Source organism: Rattus rattus, chromosome 1 (assembly GCF_011064425.1).
Source record: "Rattus rattus isolate New Zealand chromosome 1, Rrattus_CSIRO_v1, whole genome shotgun sequence".
In the NCBI taxonomy this organism is placed as follows: Eukaryota; Metazoa; Chordata; class Mammalia; order Rodentia; family Muridae; genus Rattus; species Rattus rattus.
The window spans coordinates 3237034-3257951 of NC_046154.1; the positions used below are offsets into that span (position 1 = coordinate 3237034).

Below are 20918 nucleotides of genomic sequence, written 5' to 3' on the forward strand. Positions count from 1 at the left end.
AGTAGGTTTCCAGGAACATTCCATTTATCAGCATGGTCTAACTGTAGCCTGGAACTGCCATGTGGACCAAGCTGGCCGCAGATTCACGGAGATCCAAATGTCTATCTCCCAACTGTTGCTCTTAACGTGTGAGCCACCCTACTCAGGCCCAGGGGACAATTTTGATGCAGAGGACAGAAAGTAGCTGTTTTAGGAGGGGAGTGGGAGAAGGAAGAAGCTTTAAAATGACCAGGCAACTGAATAGAAAGTCTCTATTTAGCACACAATGGAAATGGGTCCAGTTTCCTGTTGCAGGTGCTAGCTGTGGTAGGAAGGAATTTATGAGGTCTGTATTTTCTGATTCCATGAGGCCTCATTTTAACCTTCCTTTCTCTACCTTCTAAGTTTTGCTACCACAGCTTATCTGCCTTCAAGAGCTGAGACAAAAAGCCCAGCCTGGGTTGTCACAGCAGCCTGGGCCCTATGCTCTGCTCTGCTCTGCATCTCTCCTCTGCCCAGGCTGTGATCTGCCCCAGTGATCCTAGACAAGGAAGGAGGAAGCATGGACTACTTTTCTGTGGCTCATGTCAGCTCCTTCCCTTCTGCACCTTTTGCAAGAAGCTGATGTCCTATGTAACAAGACTGTTTATCAGACTGGTTGTCTCAGTCAAAACCAAAATGAATCAGCCTAATGACTGTGGAGTCAGTGGTCATTCAGAACACTTAGTTTCCACCATTGGCTATAAGTGGAGTGGGGAGGGGGAGTGTAACCAGGGGTTATTAGTCCAAAAGCTATGAATAAACATGACAATCATTTTTATAGTTTTCCAAATATTTACAGAATTCCAGACTCCAAAAGTTGTTATAAGATAATTTATTAAAGTCTACCCTACAATTTCCCATAATAATGGCACATATAATAATTAAAAACAGCAAAGATGCTCAGTTTGTTTCCTGTATTGTGGCGCACTGTGGAAAATGTTGAGTCCATAGCAATTTCAGGAGGCTACTATCAGGAAATCCAAGGATCAAGCCACATTTCTGAGCAAGAGTCCAGGAAGCTCATCTGACCTGCTGAAAGGGTTCGTCTTTGACCTTCCAACAAGCCCTGAAGTCCCCCTCCATCCAGCTCATACCGAGGAATGAAAGCCCAAGTTCCTTCTTTATGCTTGACCAATCCGTGGGGAACAGCAGCTGATCCCAAAGAAAAGAGGAAGGCCAAAGGCTAGATGCTTTCTGTAAGGAGGACGGCCAGAAGCTTGTGGCCATGGGTGAGAACAGTTCTTTCTAGACCATTTTCCATTATTTTTTGGCTTTGTTCAGGGACTACTCAAGAAAATATCCTTGGATCCTTAGTTAGCCTTCAAGTCTATACATATAAGATGTTGTGTTGTGTGTGTTGTGTGTGTTGTGTGTGTGTGTGTGTGTGTGTGTGTGTGTGTTCTAAGCATCACTCCCTGCTTACAGGAGTAGGGAGCTGGGAGTACTCTGGGCAGATGAGACCCCTGGTGCCTGGATTCCAAAGAAATATTCTGCTCAGGGCTCCAAAGCACCATGTGAACCTGCTCTGACTTATGACAGCTATTCTGAGCAAAGGAAATAGCTCAGTGTCTTTGCAGAAGAAGGTATCTTGTTCAGTTTCCAAGCCTTGTTCTCACTGAAGCCACACAAACCAGTCCTGCTGCTCAAGTGACAGTGAATTCCATTCTGTGTGTTCCTGCTCTGGCCAATCTCCACTGTGCATCATGGAGTCAGCCAGGTACAAGCTCCAGGCCTTCTAAACATGTTCTATGAGGAGCACATAAGTGCCTACCTGGAAAAGTGTGGTTTAGAGAAGGGTGGAAGTGGGAAGTAGAGGGGACAGTTGTCTACCAAGAATAACTGGCATTCTTGGAATGTCTGTTCCTCTCTATTTATGGAAAAACCTCTCCATGAAGTAGCTTCTACAGCTCAGCTTCTAGCACCACAGACCTACTGGTTGGGGATTCAGGACTTTTCTCTAAAGAGCCATAGTCTTACTACCCCAAGATTCTCCTTAGTCATCCTTAACTGGGAGAGTCAGCTTTTTGACTACGAGGACTCTAAGCTGGCTACACAGCTAACTCTCCCTGACTGATCTGAGCAGTGGGTGCTGTCTGGATGGCACACAAGGCAAAGATGGCAGAGATGGTCAGCTCCCTTCCTCTGTGGATCGAGACTCTGACTTGAGCTTCACGAACTCTCGGGCTACTTCGTCATTGCTCCTCTGAGACAGAATCCGGAGAATGGTCATGCCTGTCTCATCCATGTGGATCTTCCGGCCCAACGGGCACCAGCAGGCACAGCTGCCCTTAGCTGCCACATCCCTCAGGGGCATCACTGCCAGTCCTATCACACGATCCTCCCGGGCAAAGCAGTAATCCTTCACGCATATCTGCAATTCATAGGCCTCGGGACCCTCTTCATTTCCCAGGAGGCTATGAGCACAGGGCAGAGGATAAAAAGCCAGAAATGAACATTTTCTGCTCAATTCATCCAAGGTTGACATCTAACCAGTTGGTCTACTCCCACTTTCTTCAGCCTTACCACCCAGCACTCCCCAGTTTCAGAGCTCTGTAGGTTTCCTTTTCTGTAACTTAACTTACAAATGAAAAGTCTCGTTGTACTTGGGAGTCCAGCTGTTACTTTTAGACTTGGTTGTGAACTTCCTCTTCTTATCGCTTTGGTGTGGGCCAACCATGGTCACTTCCACAAAAGGCCGGAACATACCTGCTGTCTGCCACTTGAGATCATTGGCTGCTACCACTAACCAAACAAGGGAGATCTGTGAGAGATCCCACCAGTATTCCCAGTTCTTAAGCCCTAGGTCATGTTTCCCTTGGGGAGGATGGAGCCGGAGCACTGGGAAAGCCCCTGCTTTCAAGAGATGAGTGAGGCCATGGTAAGAGAGGGTCACACTCTGCCGGACTAGCCTCATCCTCTCCCACTAAGACCAGACAAGGCAGCCCAGTTAGGGGAACAGGATCCACAGACAGGAAGCAGATTCAGATCCCTTAGGGATGGGGCCTGGGAGGAGAGGGAGGTCAGATATTGGAGAGTAAATTGAATAGATAAAGGGTTGGATTTCTAAGTGAACAGCACTCACCTTTCACTGTGACCTTATGCTCCCCAGTGCCAGGATGTGTAAACAAGTCCACCTGAATAGAGACTTCTCCCACAGGGTCGTCCACACCAGCCCCTGAGGGACAGACAGATGATTGCCCACGGGAGAACTAGAGTCCAGCTCACCTGAGGGTTTAGAATGTCCCACCTCACACCCTACCCTGAAGCAGGAAGAAATCACCCACAGTCATCATGGGGAAGTAATAAATGGGAGAGGAAACAAAAAGGAGAGAAAGAATGAGGCTGTGCACTATAACACAAAATAAACCGGCAGAATCTCCGAAGAAACTTACTTCAAAAATATACTGAGAATTCTCTCTCCCTCCTTCCCTCCTCCTTTCTGCTTTCTGCTCATTCTTATTCCCTGTGCAGTGCTGGGTGGATTTGAACTTGACTGCCTCGTGCTTCAGTCTCTTGATTTCTGATTATAGGCATGTGTCACTGTGCTCTGACTTAAATTATATCTCTTAATGCTCTTAGAGAAGAGAAGCAATCTCGTGCTTGTCCTTGGGATTTCTGGGTGTCCCTTCTCTGTCCTACTTCAACCCACAGAACAACTGTCTAGTCACAATCTCTGAAGAAGCCAGGCCACTGCCAAAGGCAAGATTTGGTACAGAACTCCTGGACTTTGAACAGCTAGTTCAGTCCAGCATACAGCTCACTGTAGTCTAGTCAGTGTTTGATTCATATTTGCACAATGTAAAAGAACATACCCTTTTCTGGCCGAATGTCCTCGTTAGCAGTAAACCTAATACCTTTCCCATCATGTACTGAGCGAGGACAGGCAAGTCAAGAAGTGAGCAGCAGGAGGACAGAGAAAGAAGAGCAGTTAGAGGTCAAAGAGTTACAGTCATTAGAGGGTTCATAGACATTCTGAGGAAACTCAGATGGGGGCAGGATGCAAAGTCAATGCTTGAGTATCCCACATTAGACTCCTCCAGTTGGAGACCAACTAAACCATGGCAGAACAGTAGAAAGTATAGATAGAACATTTCTAAGGCCACAGGAAAAGGCAGAGGTGCCAGCGTCTGATTTTCTAGTCCCTTAAGAGACAGACAAAAATCCCTACAGTACGCCCCGCTAGCACTTTATGCCCCATCTTCACTGTTACCTAGCTGTAGCTCAATGCTTCCAAAAGCCTTGTGGGTTAACTCAGACCCTCCCTCATGTTACGGCCTTGTATGTCCTCAGTTCTGCAGCTCTCCCTGCTCCCTTCAGCCACACCCATCCCTACTTGTCTTGTTTCTTCCTCTAGACTCTTGACTAAGAACAGCGTAGGAAATGGAGCAGTAATGCACAACCTCTTCACTTTCTTATCTCCAGTCACTTCCCGTCTTAACTACTTAGATTTCTCCTTTCTGGGTCAACTCTGTACTTCACACCCACAGCTCAGTAAGACTTAAGCCTCCCATTCTTGCTATGCCATCAGGGTCATAACCCTGGCAGCCTGACTGAGCTTTCTTGGAGGAACCCACATAAGTATGCCTGTAGGTGCCTCCTGGAAGGATCCGGCTCCAGGATCGGGTCAGAACTCCAGGATGAGCCTCTCTTTGAAGATGTGCTTTGGTTAGGACAGGTATAGCTGGAGGCAGGAAGAAGTATGAGGGACTGCAAATTCCCAAGACAAAAAATATGTCCCTATGCCCGAAACAGATCAACCGAGTTGTGTGGTCAGTCCCCAGTGCATAAGCATCACCCTTGAGCCCTCAGCCTTGCTGTGCTCCCTTCAGCTGCCCGTGAGCTACCTTAATCTTTTCATCCGTGCTGTCTGGTCGGGAAGCCTTTGTCCTTTTCTCTCCAGAACACCACCAAGCAGTAAGGCTGCATGTGCATCCAACCATTCCCTGTCAGGGCTTCCTCATTTAATTACTCAGCTGAACAAAGCTGAGCCCAGTAAATGTGCACTGGGCAGGAGGAGATGCTCAGGAAAAGGAATACGGAAACCCCAGACACATTTCCAAAGCCCCTGTAACTCTCAACCCCCTGTCTTGTGTGGGTATGTGCCTGGGTAAGTACTGAATGTTGACAGCCAACATTCTCTAAGCCAAGCTTGGAGGAGAAATTGGTTCCTCTCTGAGGGCTGAACAGTAACAACTCCCTACAGGTGCTGTATATGGGAGGGGAGGTGGGCACACGTAGTCCTTAGTCCCTTACCCTGGGCAGTCTGTGAGCGCACAAATGTCTTGATGAGAGTGTCTGTGGTCTGTGTATACAGAGAGAGGGCATAACGTAGAGACTGCAGGTCTGGGCTCTTTTCCAGGAAGGTTTTCTTCAGACCATTGCCTCCTGCATGGAAGTATTGCTGAAAGATAAATGATCACTTGCTTCATCCTCACAGAGAGGCAGCCCCCCAACTGTCTTCAGAGAAGCCAGAAGACTATAAGAACAGACTATTTGACACACTATGATCAGAAGCACCCATGGAGCCAGCCAGAATCCCTGAGCATCATTCAGGTATTTGGCAAGAACAGTAGGGGAAGGCATATTCCTGGAGGCAGTGTTTGAAGAAAGGGCCTATCTAGTTGGGCAGGTATGAGATAGAAGCATTTTAGGTAGAGTGAAGAGTCAAAAGTGATCTTTTACCTCTCTGAACCTTAGGGAACTTGACACCTCAGATGTACTTTCCCAGATGCCTGAGGCAGTTTACATGCACCCGACCTATCACCTTACCAATCTAGTGTCTCGGGCTTAGAATGGTTTCTCTCTCTCTGTACCCCTGACACTGCCCAGGCCATGCTCTCTGGATACACAGTACTAAGAACCTGACAGCTAGCTTGCAGGGAGACTGCCTGGAGAAGGAGAAGGGGAGTGTCCACCTTGATGGTGTCCAAGGCCAAGTCGAGGACAGCACACTGCTTTGGAGTGAGATTCCGTGTTTCCTCTCGTACCATGTGGTCCTGGAACCCCAGAGAAAACATTATCAGGAAAGCCCAGAGCAATCATAAGTGAAGTGCCCTCTCCAGCCAGTTCAAAAATAGCCCTCACATAGTAGCTCTCCCCCCAACATCAGGCCCCCAGGCACTCCCCTGCAGGCTCATGGACTCCACACCCCAAGAACCTTGAGTTTGGAAAGCTGGCTCAGCTCCTTGGCAGCAGTTAAGATCAGCTGGGTGCCCTGGGCAGAGAGAGAGATCAATCAAAAGCAGAAGACTGCAAACTATCAGGAGGTGGGGAGTGAGGGAAAGGAGACAGTGGGAGCCATCGGGAGGGTGGTGTTCTTACTGTCTGGTCAATGAGTGGGGGCAGGACGATGACCCGCTCCATGGTGTTCATCACCACTCGCCAGAGCTCCTTCAGGACTCGCTTCAGCACTGTCTTCTCACACACAGTGGCAAACAGCGTGAGGCTACAGACACAGACAACAGGTGGGGCTGGGGAAAGTATGGAGTGCCCGCTCCCCAGAGGCTCCCCTGTCCGAAGGCCTCAGCTTTACCTTTCCTCTCAGAGTGCTACTCACTTGCCATCCAGGAAATCCATGAGAGGTCGCAGCACACTATCTGCATCCTGAGCCACCGAGGCTCTGGCATTAGGGGATGCATTCCCTGTGCCTCGTACTTGGCCCAGGATGTCAGCCATTTGTCGAACACACTCGTCGATCCGCACCTGGAAGCTACAATATGCCCACAGTGCAGCCCTCCCTGTCCCCCACACTGACAGAGGAGCAGCAGCAATTCAGACTCATTTCCTTATGCTGCGTCCCCACGAGGGACGACACAGAGGAACACAGGAATGTCTACAGGTGGATGGGTAGGGATAGCAGCTCTCGGAACGTCCAGAAACTACATCTGGTCTAAGTGCTGCATATTATGGGAGGCCACTGACCTGTTTCCAAACACCATGCTGAGCTCATCCAGAACTGTATTCAGTTTCACCTGCAGCTCCTTCAGACTGTCTGCAGCTTCAGAGTCCAGCTATGGCCATAGGGGAAGGCCAGGTTAGACTGGTTCACTTCTTCATATGCCACCATTCCCCCTTAAGGCGATACCCCAACATCCACTCTTCCCTCCTAGGACCATATCTCAATACTGTCTCCTCCTTCCCAGGACTAAACCTCAATGTTTGCCCCTCCCTCCTAGGACCCAAGCCTAATTCTTAGAAACAGGCCCCAATGGCTAATTCTCTATCGTAGGTCCATACCCCAAATGCCTGACTCTCCCTCCTAGGACCCTACCTCTATGCTTGTTTCTCTGGGTTAGTACCATAACTCAATGGCTACTTTTCCACTCTAGGATTTTGTCACAATGCCTTTCTCAAATGAAACCATCCTAAGTCAGAATCTAAGCACGAGTTACCTACACTTAATTGAGAGAAGGTAGAACTCTGTGGCCAGGGAACGCAGCCCAGACAGAGTACAGTAAGCACACACCCTAAACTTACCTCTTTGCCTCCCATGGCCTCAAACATTTTCTCCAGCTGGACCCTCAGTTGCTGCATGTTGTTCATCAGGATACAGGGCTTTGGGGACAGACAGACAGATCCTTCAGTCTTAGCACAGCACCCCTAGGGTTGGGTCCTCACTCTATTAAGCTATCTCACAGCTAAAAGCAAATCCAGAGAATTCTCTTTGAACAAAGATAGTAAACATTTTGCCTAAATTTAGGCTAGGTGGTAGTTACACAGGAACTCATGGTATTACTCTTTCTAACTGTGAATGTCTACATTTTTAATTGAACACAAGCAAATGCTTAGTAGAGAAAAAGCATCAAATGGAGGCTCAGGGGTACACTTCTCATTATCTTGTGGCATGAGCCTCAAGCAAAGTATGGAGGGCACGAGAAGTCAAAACCAGGTGGGGCACACTCAAATATCCTCCACTCCCTTCCTCTCAGTGCCCAGAGCCAGGCCCTACCAGTCTCTCCTTTGTGCAGTAAGCTGGGAAGTTCTTTGATAAGATGTCTGCATACTGTATCAGCACTTTGCCGATGGTCTGAGGAAAGAGAAGAAAGGGAAGAGAGAATCTTTGACGTCTCACAGGGACCTTGCTGCCTGAAGTTCCATTTCTCATCCCAACACAAAGGCAGCAGGGAGCTGGCTCCAGTGATGCACACATATGGTCCCAGCATTCGGGAGGCAGACCCTAGGAGGACTGTTGCAGGTTCAAAGCCAGTCTGGGCTACATAGTGGGTTCTAAACCAGCCAGGGCTATCCATCAAGACCAGGTCTCAAATATATGAAACAAAACAAAACAAACCCAAATATCAAGAAAGCAAAGAAGGACTCGTAGGAAGGAGCAAAGTTCCCTCAACTGCAGAGCAGAATTGAGACGGACTATCAGTCTGCTTACACAGCAAAGGGTAAGTAGGTAATATAAGGCTTTACTAGAAGGTCACCATGGAAGAGGGCAGAACACAGGCCTATGACTTACTGTGAGTGTGGTGGTGTGAAGGGGCAAGGGCCCAGGAGGTCCACTGTTACCTTAGCAAACCTTCTCATATAATGGGCAAGGATGCTGGGGTCTGGACATTCCAATTTCCGGATGATCTCAAAGCTCTGGTTGAGTTGTGTAAAGACGTCCACCACAGAACAGGAAAACAAGGCATGCTCCGATGTTTGCTGGAACTAAGGAAGACCACACATGGAATAACCATCCATACTCAGCTGTAGGTTGAAAGAGCTCTGCCTAGCATGGGTGCCTCCATGCTCTCCATAGCCTTCCTACAGATTGTTTAGGATGGGGCAGATCAGCCTAGCAGACTCCCAAAACTTCCAGCCTATGGCTGAATGCCAAGACTCAACTGACCAGCGTGTAGCTAAAGCCCCCAACTTACCCCATCTTTCTTATCTCGTTCCAAGGCCCCACGAAGGAATTCCAGGGACACGTCTTCATTTTCATCTAGCCACTGTAGCACGAACTGCTCAAACCACCTACAGTTAGGACAGGAGAACTGAGGATGGAAGCTACTTGGTATACACCATAAGACCCGACAGCTCCTCCAGATGGAATCTCTGGAAGGCAGGACATTAATATTTCTCTTTCTAAAGCAGTGCCTACAACAGGCAATCTGAACCGAGCCTACTGAACTCAATGCAGAGTCCTGTCTTTACCCATTCGGACCCTCCCTCCTCTTTGCTGCCCACGCACTCACGCTGGGTACTCAGGCACCTGCCCCTGGAGGGCAGGCAGCTCCCGCACATATTCATTGTGGAGCCACTTCACCTTGAAGTGCAGGTTCATGTAGTCAGCACTCTTACACAGCCGGTCTTTCTCATGTTCTAATGGAGGAGGGAAACTGGGTAAGTTTTAGCAATAGCCATGGTTCCTGTATTTCCTCAGGTCTACACAGGTGGCTCTGCCAGAGAGCCTAGAAGACAGGTTACTCACAAGTACTTCTAACATCCACTCCCACACCCGTCTTCTACGAGCTTCCTTTACAGATGCTAAGCCAAGTAAAGCCTACAGTCTTACTCTAACTTCTGGAAGTGCAAAGTGAAGTCTCTGGTCTCTGGTAAGGAAAGGAAATGGTGCTAATGATAATTAGTGGAGTCTACCAGGGAATAGGGGAGCAGACGTGAAGGAAAGACAATGTTTTTCTAGTGTTTTTTTTGGTTTTGTTTTGTTTTGTTTTCAATCTTAGTAACTGAGCTATTCTATCAAGCAGGCTTAAATGAAGAGATAATAAGTCACATGTGGTATGAATATGTTAATAGGCACCACTAGAGACAGAAAACCAAACATAGTGACAGGGAACAGCCATGTTATGACAGAATCTCAAGGTAAAGTGAAGGGCTCCCAGGAAGCGCTGAAACACAGAAAATGAGCCCTCAGGGAAATATGCAAATGAGGACCATCACTTTGGAAACTATGGAAAACAGGCCACCATGCTGTAGAAAATGGGAATGTTATTATGGATCTGATGGGTTAGCAAGCTGAATCTAAATCTAGGATGAAGTTCACTCAGAGTCTAGAACACCAACCACATCCACACATTATCTTCATACCTACCCTTTAGAGCTGAAGTATTAATTTGAATAATAAAAACCAGTATGTGTTGCTATAAAGGTTATAAAGGAAAGACTAAGCAAGAGAGAAGGAGCAGCTGCTTTCCTTGAAGACATCATTGCTTAACTTTGAGACAGCATAGGTACTGCTCCTCCAAGTCAAAGCAGAACATCTAGTCTAGGGATGCTAGTTCTAGTGACTAGTGCAGCAGGCACTTATCGGGAAAGGAGAAGCCTGGGCCACAACCTGGAAAGGCTTGAGGTCCCTAGACTTCCATCTTCTGGAACTGTAGGACCATTGTAACCCAAAGCTGCATTTGCTGTCTCTTCTAGGAAGCGGTGAGCAAGAGAAGGAAGGGTATAAGACTAGAGGCAAAGGGACAACCAAAAGTTCTTACCACCAGCAAACAAGACTTTTCGAATACGAATGATAGTAGTGGCTTGTGACAAAGCAGAGATACCAATGAGCAACAAAAGTGGGAAAATCGGGGACACCAAAGAGACCCTTTTTACTACTCCATTCTCTAGACCTTGAGACAGAATGATGGTGCAGGGTGCACTGACCATCTCCCTTATGCTAGATCAACAATACACTGGAAATGGGGGCAGGGCTTCCAGTGACACCTGGACATTTCCCTCTGTTTCAGGACCTTTGGATTACTGTATTTGCATATTCTTACATTCTCTGACATTGTGTCCTCTGGTATCAGGCCCCAATTTTTATATCAAATATTAACCTCAGTATATAAACACTAAGTAGATGAGTGTTTTTTTTTTCTTTTTTTTTTTTTTTTTCGGAGCTGGGGGCTGAACCCAGTGCCTTGTTCTTTCTAGGCAAGCGCTCTCCCACTGAGCTAAATCCCCAACCCCAGTAGATGAGTGTTTAAACATTGGGTATACATTTTTCTAATAAGATCCAAAGAGTTAATGCTCTAGAAAGGCTGCATGAGGGCACGGTAGAGAAAGCTTAGTTGGTAAAATGCTTGACTCATTAACAGGAGGAGCTGAGTTCAGATCCCAGACCTACATAAAAAGCTGGGTATGGTGGCAGGATGGGAGGGGTTGGAAGATGGGAGGTGGAGACAGACAGACCTCTGAAAGCTCATGGGCCCACCAGCCTAACCTACTTGGTGAAACTCCAAGCCAATGAGAGACTCTTGTCTCAAACAAAAAGTGTCTTAGCACCTAAGGACCAAGTCTAGATATTGTATACAAATTTCAAGAGGTTGTTGTTACTTGTGGTAGAATTGGAGTTAATCTGCAGGAGGGGCTTTAAAATGTTTGTTTATTTATTCACTTACTTATTGTATACATGTGTATGCCCACATGTGGAGGTTAGAGGATAACGTTTGTACCTTATACCTTGTTTAGGCAGTGTTTCTCTGACCTTTCTGTTGAGGTGCAGTAACTCCAGGCTAGCCGGCCTGCTGCAACTATCAGCTTCCTAGTACCCTCAATGGCGTCTTGCTGTATAGCCCTGATCGGCTTGGAACTTGCTATGGAGACTGACTGGCCTCAAACTCAGAGAGATCCTCTTGCCTCTGCCTCCTGAATGCTACCATGTTCAGCTGCGGGAAATGGGGAGAGTGGAATTGAACAGGTAGAGCTCCCCCTCTCCACTGAACCGTCTCCCCATCCCCATCTTTCATTCCTAGAGGGTTCTTTCAACCTTACGATCTCTCCTAAATCTGTAATTCTGGTAATGTCTATAAAGACTCTGATGGAATAGTGTGCTTAAGTTTAACTTGTTTCCTTCCACCTCTTGCTGTTTTAACACCTTCAAGTGAAGCTCAACAGAATATGCCAACTAATCTTACACTATTGTTCAAAGGTAAAACATCCTAAAATATGCCTTCTTCCTGTCTACCACCATGCAATTAAACTACCAGCTCTCACTGGACAAGGTGGTATAGGCCTATAATCCCAGATACTCAGGAGACTATGTCAAGAAGATTGCAAATTCAAGGCCTGCCTAAGCTATTCAAGACCTCATAGGATACACAAGACCTTCAGTTTTATCCTCAGTACTGTCCCTACTCCATCAAATCATCAGTGCCCACCCATTTTACCTACAAAATGCCCCTGGAATCTATGAATTTCCTTCCAGCTACACTATTACCTGACTGGGTATCATTACCACACTTAACCTTGACTGGACTGCTGTGGTAGCCACCAGACTGGCTATTCCCCTCCAATCTACTCTCCATAGTTTATAAGAGTGAGTGGTCTTTCTCTATGATAAATCTGATCACACCAACCTCCTGCTTAAGGTGTGAGTGGCTCCCACTGCCTGATGGAGTCCAGAAGCCTACACATACATTTGTTACCTATGATCTAGCCCTGTCTCTACCTTTCCAACCTCATCTCCCATTAGCCACTTTCCCTGTCCTCTGTATGCAAGAAATGGTGAAGGGCTGCTTTGCTTCCATCTCTCAAGGCAAATCACATGCTGAGCCAGGGCACCAGTGTTCTGTGTTCTCTTTGCTGTCGTTACCACTGTCTCTCCTCAGTAACAATGTCCTCTCACACTTTGGCTTTTTCTTTGTAGATCTTAGGTCTTGCAAACCCTGTTACATGGTTCTCTTTAATGTTCTCAGCACCCTAAACTCATTCTTTTTGTGGTATTGAGAACTTTGTATTATAACCACCAATTTATAAATCTGTTTTCTAGACTGGCCTGTGAGCTTCTCAAGAGTCAAGGCTCTGCCTTAGTGAGTATTCAACAGGTAGCATAGTGCCTGGCAGAAAGAAAATACTCAATAAATGGTGAGTGTGGATGGGGTCTACTGCAAAGAAGCAGGAAAGAACTTTCTCTTCATATTTTAAGTGAGAGGGTAATTATATAGTTGCATTTGTCAATCACTAAATTGCCCAGGAATGGCCTGGAACTCAATATATCCTAGGCTGGCCTTGGATACCTTGTGCTCTACCCTTGTGCTCCAGCCTTCTCTCTGCCATCCCTAGTTAAGGGCAGAATTTTCAACTTTCCTTCTACAATCAGGGTCAGTGCTGTCCTCTTCCCATCTAAGCTCCTGGCCTCTTTCTCTTCAGCTGTCCTTCATATTCTGAGAACCAGCAGTCCTTGTTCTATTCTCTCACCAAGCATCTATCACCACCCATTCTTCCAACCCCACCTCCCTGCTATTGTAAGTCTCTCCCTCATTCTTACATTAGCAAGCATCCTTTCACTGTGTGCGTGCCTTCTCTTTACACAGCAGAATGACGGCTCCTTCTTGCTCCTAATAGTTACGCTTTCCTCAGAGCTGAGTAAGTTTGCTAGCTGTGCTTCCTATACTTCAGCTACCGTATCAGCTCAAGAAACAGATGCCACTGCTACTCCAAGTGTGTAGATGAGAAAATGGGAACTTGCAAAATTAAATGGCTGAAAAAGCAAGCTGACTTTGCTCGTACCAGGTAAAAGTCCAGAGCCTAACAAGTGGGTTTCCCCTTAACTCGTAAAGCACCCTTACACTCCACCTTACACTACTTATCTTGTGAGTTGGTTCATTTTTCAGAGGTATTTACTTTTTCTGTTTAACCCGCCACAGATGCTCATCAAGAATTGGCATCAAACTTCCCATCAAGGTTGGTAAGTGTCAGGCAAAACCTGTATGAATCTTTCAACCCATGTGTGTATTACATTGCCCAAAGTAAGCAAGACTCAGCCACTGCTCAAGAGCTGTCTTACACAATGCAAATCACACACGTGGTCTGGCTCTAACAATTTAGTTCGGACCTTCGAAGTGTCTTTCAACCTCAAGAATAACTGATTCTAAACCTCACAGGCTTAGGAGTCTGAGAGTAACCCATGTTTTCCCTTCACCAAGTAGAGCACAAACTTTGCCTTGAGTTTGTCCCAGATGGCTCCTTTTCCTTCTAGATCCACTTTCCCAGACTGAGGAGCTAGACTAACATAGACAACAGGAACAGCAGCTAGACTGGTGTGCACAGATGGGAGCAGATGAGAGTTTGACATAGATGGGAAGTGCTATCTTTGTGAAGGTGAGAAATGGAGAACGGTGCAAGCTGAATGAACAAAGTGAGGAGACTTCTGCTCTGCTCTACAGGCTGAGGGAAGTAGCTTTCTGAGTAGGTTTCAAAGGAAGCCAGGCCATAGGATAGGAAAATAATGACATCTCTGGATATTTAAGCTTCTCTTGTTCTTCAAAACTATAAAGATTACACTAGGAGGCAAGCCACTATTCTGAAAACCTCCCCATGGGTGAAGCTGTTCTCTGGGCTGGAAAGGTCCTGCATGGGTACAGTTATAAAGCTGGAGGAGAGACCACATCTGCACACCCTTTGTTTCTATTTGGCTCTTTTGGCTACAGCTTTGTCCATCCTATGCCTCCCATAGCTTACCTGCCACCATGGCTAGAAGCCCTCTAGTTTCTTACTACATACACTGTTTACCAAGAGCCCGAAGTTGTCTGGGAAGGGAAAGAGAGAGCTTATGAGATGGATGGAGTGTGGCAGACCCTTACCCTCCAGTGCATATTTCATGTCTTGAGCGAACAGGTGCCACATCACTTCTGCACTGACTTTTCCTACATTCAACTCCTGTGGAAACCTGAGAGATGGAAAAAAAAAACATGGTAAACATCAAGGCAAGAGCTACTTGGTTTTATTTATCCCAAAGTGCCTAGTTCTCACAGGACATAATGAAGAGAAGAAGAATCCTAGGGAACAGGACTAGACTGAGTCTGGAGAAAAGGGGCCTAGGGACCAATGGGAGAGTAAATGACGGAGAGGGGACCATATTAGCTAAGATGAACCCAAAGGACAGAATGCCCAGAAGGTACAGACAAGGCATTGGATCCCTGAGGAGGGTTGAGGCCGAAGGGTAGGCTCAGGATAAGTAAGCTGCAGGAGAAAGAGCAGGGGGCCGGCCTTAAGAGGCCAGCTTTTTTCACTGTGGACAGGCACATGCACACACAGTCTCGGATCCCCTGGGGCTCCCCTAACAGTCCCAGTCCCAGAAGCCTTTCTCTCTGGAGAGGCTATCCCATTCTGTATAGGGCCCCCTTTTATTTCCACACCTGTCTCCAGAAACAGTTACCCAGACAGATACAAAGGACAGAGGGACAGATGGACGGACAGTTGGAAGAGGTGGCACTGCAAACATACAGAGATAGGAAAGAGAGAGGCTGTTAGATGGACAGATCAATCACTAACCAGACAGAGCCAAGTAGGGAGATACTCACTGGTTCAGAACAGGTGTGTAGGAATTCTTATCCTCCTCTATGATTGACACAATCAGTGTGATAAGTTTGGGCCAGAAATCCAAGTTCCGAATGCTGGGCCCTGGTTCCTCTAGTGGTTGTTCCTGCTTCGTGGTCAGGGGTGGGGGTGGGGGCATGGAGAAAGGGAGCTAGTCACAACAGTACTGAAAAGTCTCTCCCTTTTCCTCTTTTCTTCACCATGCCTGCTACTTGAAAGTCAGGGATACTTCCTCTTCTGGCCCATGCCTTCCAGTCTGCCTCTGTTCTATAAGAGGGGTGACTACTGGGAGACCCTTCAACCACTGAGAACTGCTATCCTCAGCTCTGGGGCTCTCTTCCAGTGAGCCTGGACAATCTAAGAGATTTAAAGGCACTCGTGCTCCCTTTCTTAGTTACATGGCTGAAATGAGCATCCTCTAGCCTCACTAACAGGTCTGCTTCTGTAAGATCCGCCTACCCCCAGGCAGCCTTCCATTTTTAGATGTCCGCCTCTAGATCCACATTTTACACAGCACACATTCAACTCTAAGAAGCTCCTTCAAGCTGAGCAGGACAAATGCTGTGTGCAGTTAGACCTAACTTTCAGTAGGGGCTGGACTCCTTTGGACCCCTTGGCAGCTGGCATGGGATGGAAAGTTACTTGCCTATGCGGAAGGGGATTAGCCTAGAAGGACACAAAGGAACATAGCAAGGAGTCTCAGGAAAAAACAGTCGCTCACATTTAGACCCCAGACAAAGACAACTTATGACCACTACAGAGACTGGAATGGACATTCTTTCTCAAGGGAACAGAGGCAAACATGGAACTTTTATGTGACCACTACATGCTACTGCAGTCTCCAAAATCCCCTAATGAGCCTGCATCAACGAGAAGCCAGCAGAGACCAGGCCTAAATCCATATGTTATTGAATGGACTTCAATATCACTCATATGCATCTTTTTCTTTTAGTTTTTCTGCCACTATCCCAGCAAAGACTAAATCAAGAGACACCTTTGGCCTTTGAGCTCCAGCCCACTGCATCCTCCAGGGAGCTGCCAGTGATTTCTCTATGCAGAATCTCAGAGCTCTTCCTGGTCCTCAGTTAAGTTAGACTTCTTCATCTGACACAATGGCCTTTAGAATGAATGCTCCCTTCTCTCTCCACTCCATATCTTCCCAGTTCTCGTTTGTACTACATATGCTCACTGTGGTGCCTGGCAGGTGCTAAAGGCTTTGCACACCCTATCTCATGTCATCTTCATGATTCTTGAGTGCAAGTTACTAGTTTCTCATGCTCTGGATGAGGAGACTGAAGCACAGTGAGGTTCCATGACTTGACCTCTGTCCCAGAGGTAAGATTTGCTATCACAATAGATGAGCTCCGGAGTCTGAGGTTACAGACACCTGAATAAAGCTGCTTAGGACTCCTTAAATTAATACGTGCATGAACAATTCTGTGCCTCCAAATACTCATTTCCCCCTTTCTTCCCCTCAGCTCCTGTCTGGATATCAGCTCTACTACACCTTCCTCAAATCCAGCCAGAACCTTTACTTCTGCAAAGTTGTCCCTGGCACTCCTGGTTGTCCCCTGGGCTCCCAGAACAGTCTATGAATTTCTGCTATTAGCATACCAGATACTTAATACTATAATAATATGTAATAAAACATCAAAAAATGACGAATGCAGTAATTTGCCCTCATTTCTACCAAATAATAATTTCCCCCAAGGCAGAGCTGTGTTTCACTTGATGTTGCATTCTAACACTTCACGTGTTAAGTGAATAGGTGGGTGAATGCACTCTGACTGAGGACTCGTAGAGGAAATACGAACTAGTGGGGGAAATATGGGGTTTTTATTCATTGATATGCAAATGAACAGAAACTCTAAGAGTTTATTCGAGTGCATAAAATGGGATTCAGAGAAAGTACAAAATAGATAGCAAAATAAAAAGACTAAAGCCAAGTCCCTGGAGCATTTGCAGCCTTCTTCAGAGTTTTGTTCATTATTATGCTTGGGCAGAGAGATCAGATATTAAAATGTCTGTATGGTTGGAAGATTAAAGCTGAGAACATTATCTTTCCCTAGCCAAAGAGAATCCATAGATGAATGACAGAGGAATCCAAAATGTACCACAAGCTAAACAAAGGCCCCAGAGAAAGCTCCCATGGAGATCAAAACCAGTGGAAGGGTTTATAAAACCTTTAAATGGGAAACCTTAAATATATGGCTGGCATAAAAAGAACATTTAGAATGAGAGAAGGCAGCGTGAAAAAAGATCTTAGACCTGTGGTTCTCAACCTTCCTAATGCTGCAATCCTTTAATACAGTTCTTCATGTGTGGTAACCCCAACCATAAAATTATTTTACTACTTCATAACTGTAATTTTGCTACTGTTATTAATCATAATGTAAATATTTGTGTTTTCCAGTGATCTTAGGTGACTCCTGTGAAAAGGTCCTTTACATTGAGAACCACTGTGTTAGATCTTCACTAAGGTCCTCTAAGGAAGGTTGGATATATGGGTGTTCAATAAATTTCCATCATTTGGTCCTACTGCCTTTCAAGATCTATCTCTCTTCTTTTATGTAATTTTTTCCATTGTTGAATCAAGACTGAATTCTTCCTCCTTGGAATCTCTTCACTCTTACACCTTTCTCAAAACGTTCTAAAAGACTACATTGGGTGAATAAATATGCATGCGTGTGAGACTGGGGAGTTCTTCAGGGAGCACTTGAGGCTTCTCTCAGACCTGGTCTGGAACATTATTATATATATATATATATATATATATATATATATATATATATATGTGTGTGTGTGTGTGTGTGTGTGTGTGTGTGTGTGTGTGTGTGTATATATATATATATGTGTGTGTGTATACACACACACACACACACACATCCATTCACACATATATACATACACATATGTACACTTGCTGGACCATGTGTGTTTACTGCACTGAAGGAAAGTGAATCTGCAAAAGCATAGTTAGCAAGGCATAACTGTAATTGAGTTATTGGAACTAAAAGAGGTCCTGACTTTTAAATTGTTGGCAGAGGAGTTATATAGTTGGAAGCAACCAGAAAGATGGGATGGGAGAAGTGGCTCAGCCGTTAAAGATACCCTGCACCAAGTCTGATGACCTGAGTTCAATCCCTGAGACTAATATAATAAGAGAGAACCAGTTCTTACAAGTATTCTCCTGACTCCCATGTGTGTATGTGCACACATCTGACTCCCATGTGTGTATGTGCACACACATACACAGACACACACAATCAGGTAAATGTAATAATCTGTTTAAAGGAAAATGAGCTAAGTTTCCAGCCATGAGTTAGAATCTACCCTAGAACAGATAAGGTGGCTCAGCCTCGAGCGTCAACCAGTGAATCTCAGAAGACTGAACTGGAGAATGAGTCACCACAGGGAAAAGTTCATGTTCATGCCAGGAGCTCAGGGACAGATACAGACTCAGAGGAAGGCAGCACAGAACGTATGTGAGTCCAAACACATCTGATCAAAATTAACCTTGAGGTTGTAAAGGTAAAAGAAAGATGCTGGGATGGTCTGAGAATTCCACACAAATTGAGCCACCAAACTGCTCAAAGCAAAATTTATCACAGCCATTCCTGTTCAGCTCAGGTATCTATCTGCTGTACTTAGTCAGTTCACAGACATCTAGGCTATGAGACAAAGAGCCCACAGTCAACAACTCGCCCGTCCTTGAGAACATAAAGGACTTTGTTTTGAGCTCCTTTCCACCATGAATTTCCAGTAAAGAAAAGGTGAGGCTCCCAAGAGCTTCTGTCAGCTGGCCTCGCTGACTCCAAGCCTCTTACCAGCTGGTATTGGTGACTGTAGAGGTCATGGCAGTTGTTGAAGATGTATTCATATGTAGAGTTCAAGCAGGCCTTCACACAGTCCTTTACCACCTGGCTGGCTCTTGGTGGGCTCTGAAGTTCTTGGACCTGCCAGGTAACAGAAGAAATATAGGCCAGGGGTCCTGTGCACCTAGGTGGGATATCCACCCATTATCCCTGCAAATCTACTCCAGATTTATTTCACTTTTTCAAGTCCTCAAACCTTGCCCGGTGTTATTGTTTGAATGAAAAACATGTCCCAATGCTTTGAGAATGTAAAGATACTGTTTGGGAACGTCTGGGACATGGTGTCGAGATAGCAGACACAGATCACTAGGAGCAGGCCTTTGAGGGTTAATGTGGCCCTGTTCCCTGCTCTGCTCTGTTTCCTGTTCCACCAGGATGTGAGGAGCAAAACCAGCAAGTCCTCCCTGTCCTGGGCTAAGCCCCTGTGCTGTTCATTCCATCCCTGCCCTGGACGGTATTCTGAGAACTGGAATCTAAAAGAAGCCTCCTGCCCTTTGAGCTGTGGCTGTTGGGTATCCCGTGAGAAACTCATGAACATCAGCTACAAGCAGGGTAGCTGGTGAGGAGATCTGCCTTCCTCATTATCTACGGATTGCACACTCCTAGAAGTAGCCCAGGGGACAGCCATGTTTGGAAATGGAAATTGTAGCCAGACTCTTATGCTCCGCGTTTCTATGGCCAAGTCCTCCGCCCAGCACTGACCAGCCCTGGCCACCCTTACCTTCATCCTGAAGAAAGTAATGCTGGTCAGCAAGTCCACTGTAGATTTTAAATCCTGGAGCCGCTCAGGGCTCCCAGCAGGAAAGTTATTCTGTTACAAATCAAGCAAATGTGAAGAAAGGAGCAGAAGGAACACAAAACCTTTACTGGCCAAAGTAATGAGACCAACATTTCCCTCGCTGCTGCCCTGCCACTGGGATTTTCTGTAGCGGAGCCACCTACATCACTGGGTCCTCTGTCCTCCCTTCGGAAGCAGGCAGGTCCTTACCCAGTGCCAAGATGAGCACTTCACATCCCAGAGAGCCACACTTCTCCCCAGACCTGCTTCCCATGATTGTGTGGGCATTTATTCCAAAGAACATAGATACAGTAGTCCCTGCCATGCACCCTCTCTCTCTACCTCCGTCCCTCCTTAAGTGAGGCTTCTTACACCCAGTCAGTACTTGGGAAGCTATAATCTAACTGTATATCATGGATACAAATGAAGACACACTATAGACCACACAGATCCAGAACTATACTTTCAGTCAACACTGAAACTCCAGTGTTCTGGAGCCAGCAGATGGCAGAGTTCTGAGCACAATCTCTGAAGTGAATTCCTTACAGCTCCCCTGCATGTCATAAATTATTCTCTTTGACATAAGTTTTAGGAGGAAATGCCATGGAGAGATGAAGGGGAAGACTGAGCTTTTCTCCACCCCATCAGCTTTAAGCCTACAGACGGCTACTAGTGCCAAAGATAGCATGTAGTTATTTCTCCGTTATTCACCAATGGAGGATAAGGAGAGCAGAGATAACCAAAGCCTCATGCTGCTAAGGTGGAGGCTGCTCTTGTACTCATTCTCTAAGGTGTGTGGATTGCCTGCTGTGGGGAGGTGTGACATTTTAAGTGACAAAGCCAGTGTAAGAAAACCTAACTTAAAAGGAGCTGAGAAGGGTTGGGGATTTAGCCCAGGGGTTAGGAGCGCTTGCCTAGGAAGCGCAAGGCCCTGGGTTCGGTCCCCAGCTCCGAAAAAAAAAAAAAAAAAAAAAAAAAAAGAACCA

General features: G+C 46.2%; 1 protein-coding gene across 7 annotated transcripts in view; it reads right to left on the bottom strand.

Annotated features, from left to right (window-relative positions):
• Nucleotides 1–837: 837 nt before the first annotated feature.
• Nucleotides 838–20918, bottom strand: part of Unc13b (unc-13 homolog B) — an 82948-nt gene continuing 62867 nt past the window's right edge. For 2 of the 7 annotated variants that reach the window (XM_032891920.1, XM_032891909.1), the window contains 18 exons: nucleotides 19876–19965; nucleotides 19107–19235; nucleotides 15264–15388; nucleotides 14544–14629; nucleotides 9207–9333; nucleotides 8889–8985; nucleotides 8536–8679; nucleotides 7970–8047; nucleotides 7498–7575; nucleotides 6943–7031; nucleotides 6578–6730; nucleotides 6343–6466; nucleotides 6179–6235; nucleotides 5937–6017; nucleotides 5275–5422; nucleotides 3104–3196; nucleotides 2604–2763; nucleotides 2150–2435 (listed from right to left, as the gene is read on the bottom strand). In XM_032891920.1, coding sequence (XP_032747811.1) covers nucleotides 2150–2435; nucleotides 2604–2763; nucleotides 3104–3196; nucleotides 5275–5422; nucleotides 5937–6017; nucleotides 6179–6235; nucleotides 6343–6466; nucleotides 6578–6730; nucleotides 6943–7031; nucleotides 7498–7575; nucleotides 7970–8047; nucleotides 8536–8679; nucleotides 8889–8985; nucleotides 9207–9333; nucleotides 14544–14629; nucleotides 15264–15388; nucleotides 19107–19235; nucleotides 19876–19965 — 2145 coding nt within the window. Of the gene's footprint in view, nucleotides 2436–2603; nucleotides 2764–3103; nucleotides 3197–3833; nucleotides 3891–5274; nucleotides 5423–5936; nucleotides 6018–6178; nucleotides 6236–6342; nucleotides 6467–6577; nucleotides 6731–6942; nucleotides 7032–7497; nucleotides 7576–7969; nucleotides 8048–8535; nucleotides 8680–8888; nucleotides 8986–9206; nucleotides 9334–14543; nucleotides 14630–15263; nucleotides 15389–19106; nucleotides 19236–19875; nucleotides 19966–20918 lie in introns of all 7 variants that reach the window. The other 5 variants (XM_032891880.1, XM_032891871.1, XM_032891862.1 and 2 more) reach the window with 5 other exon arrangements.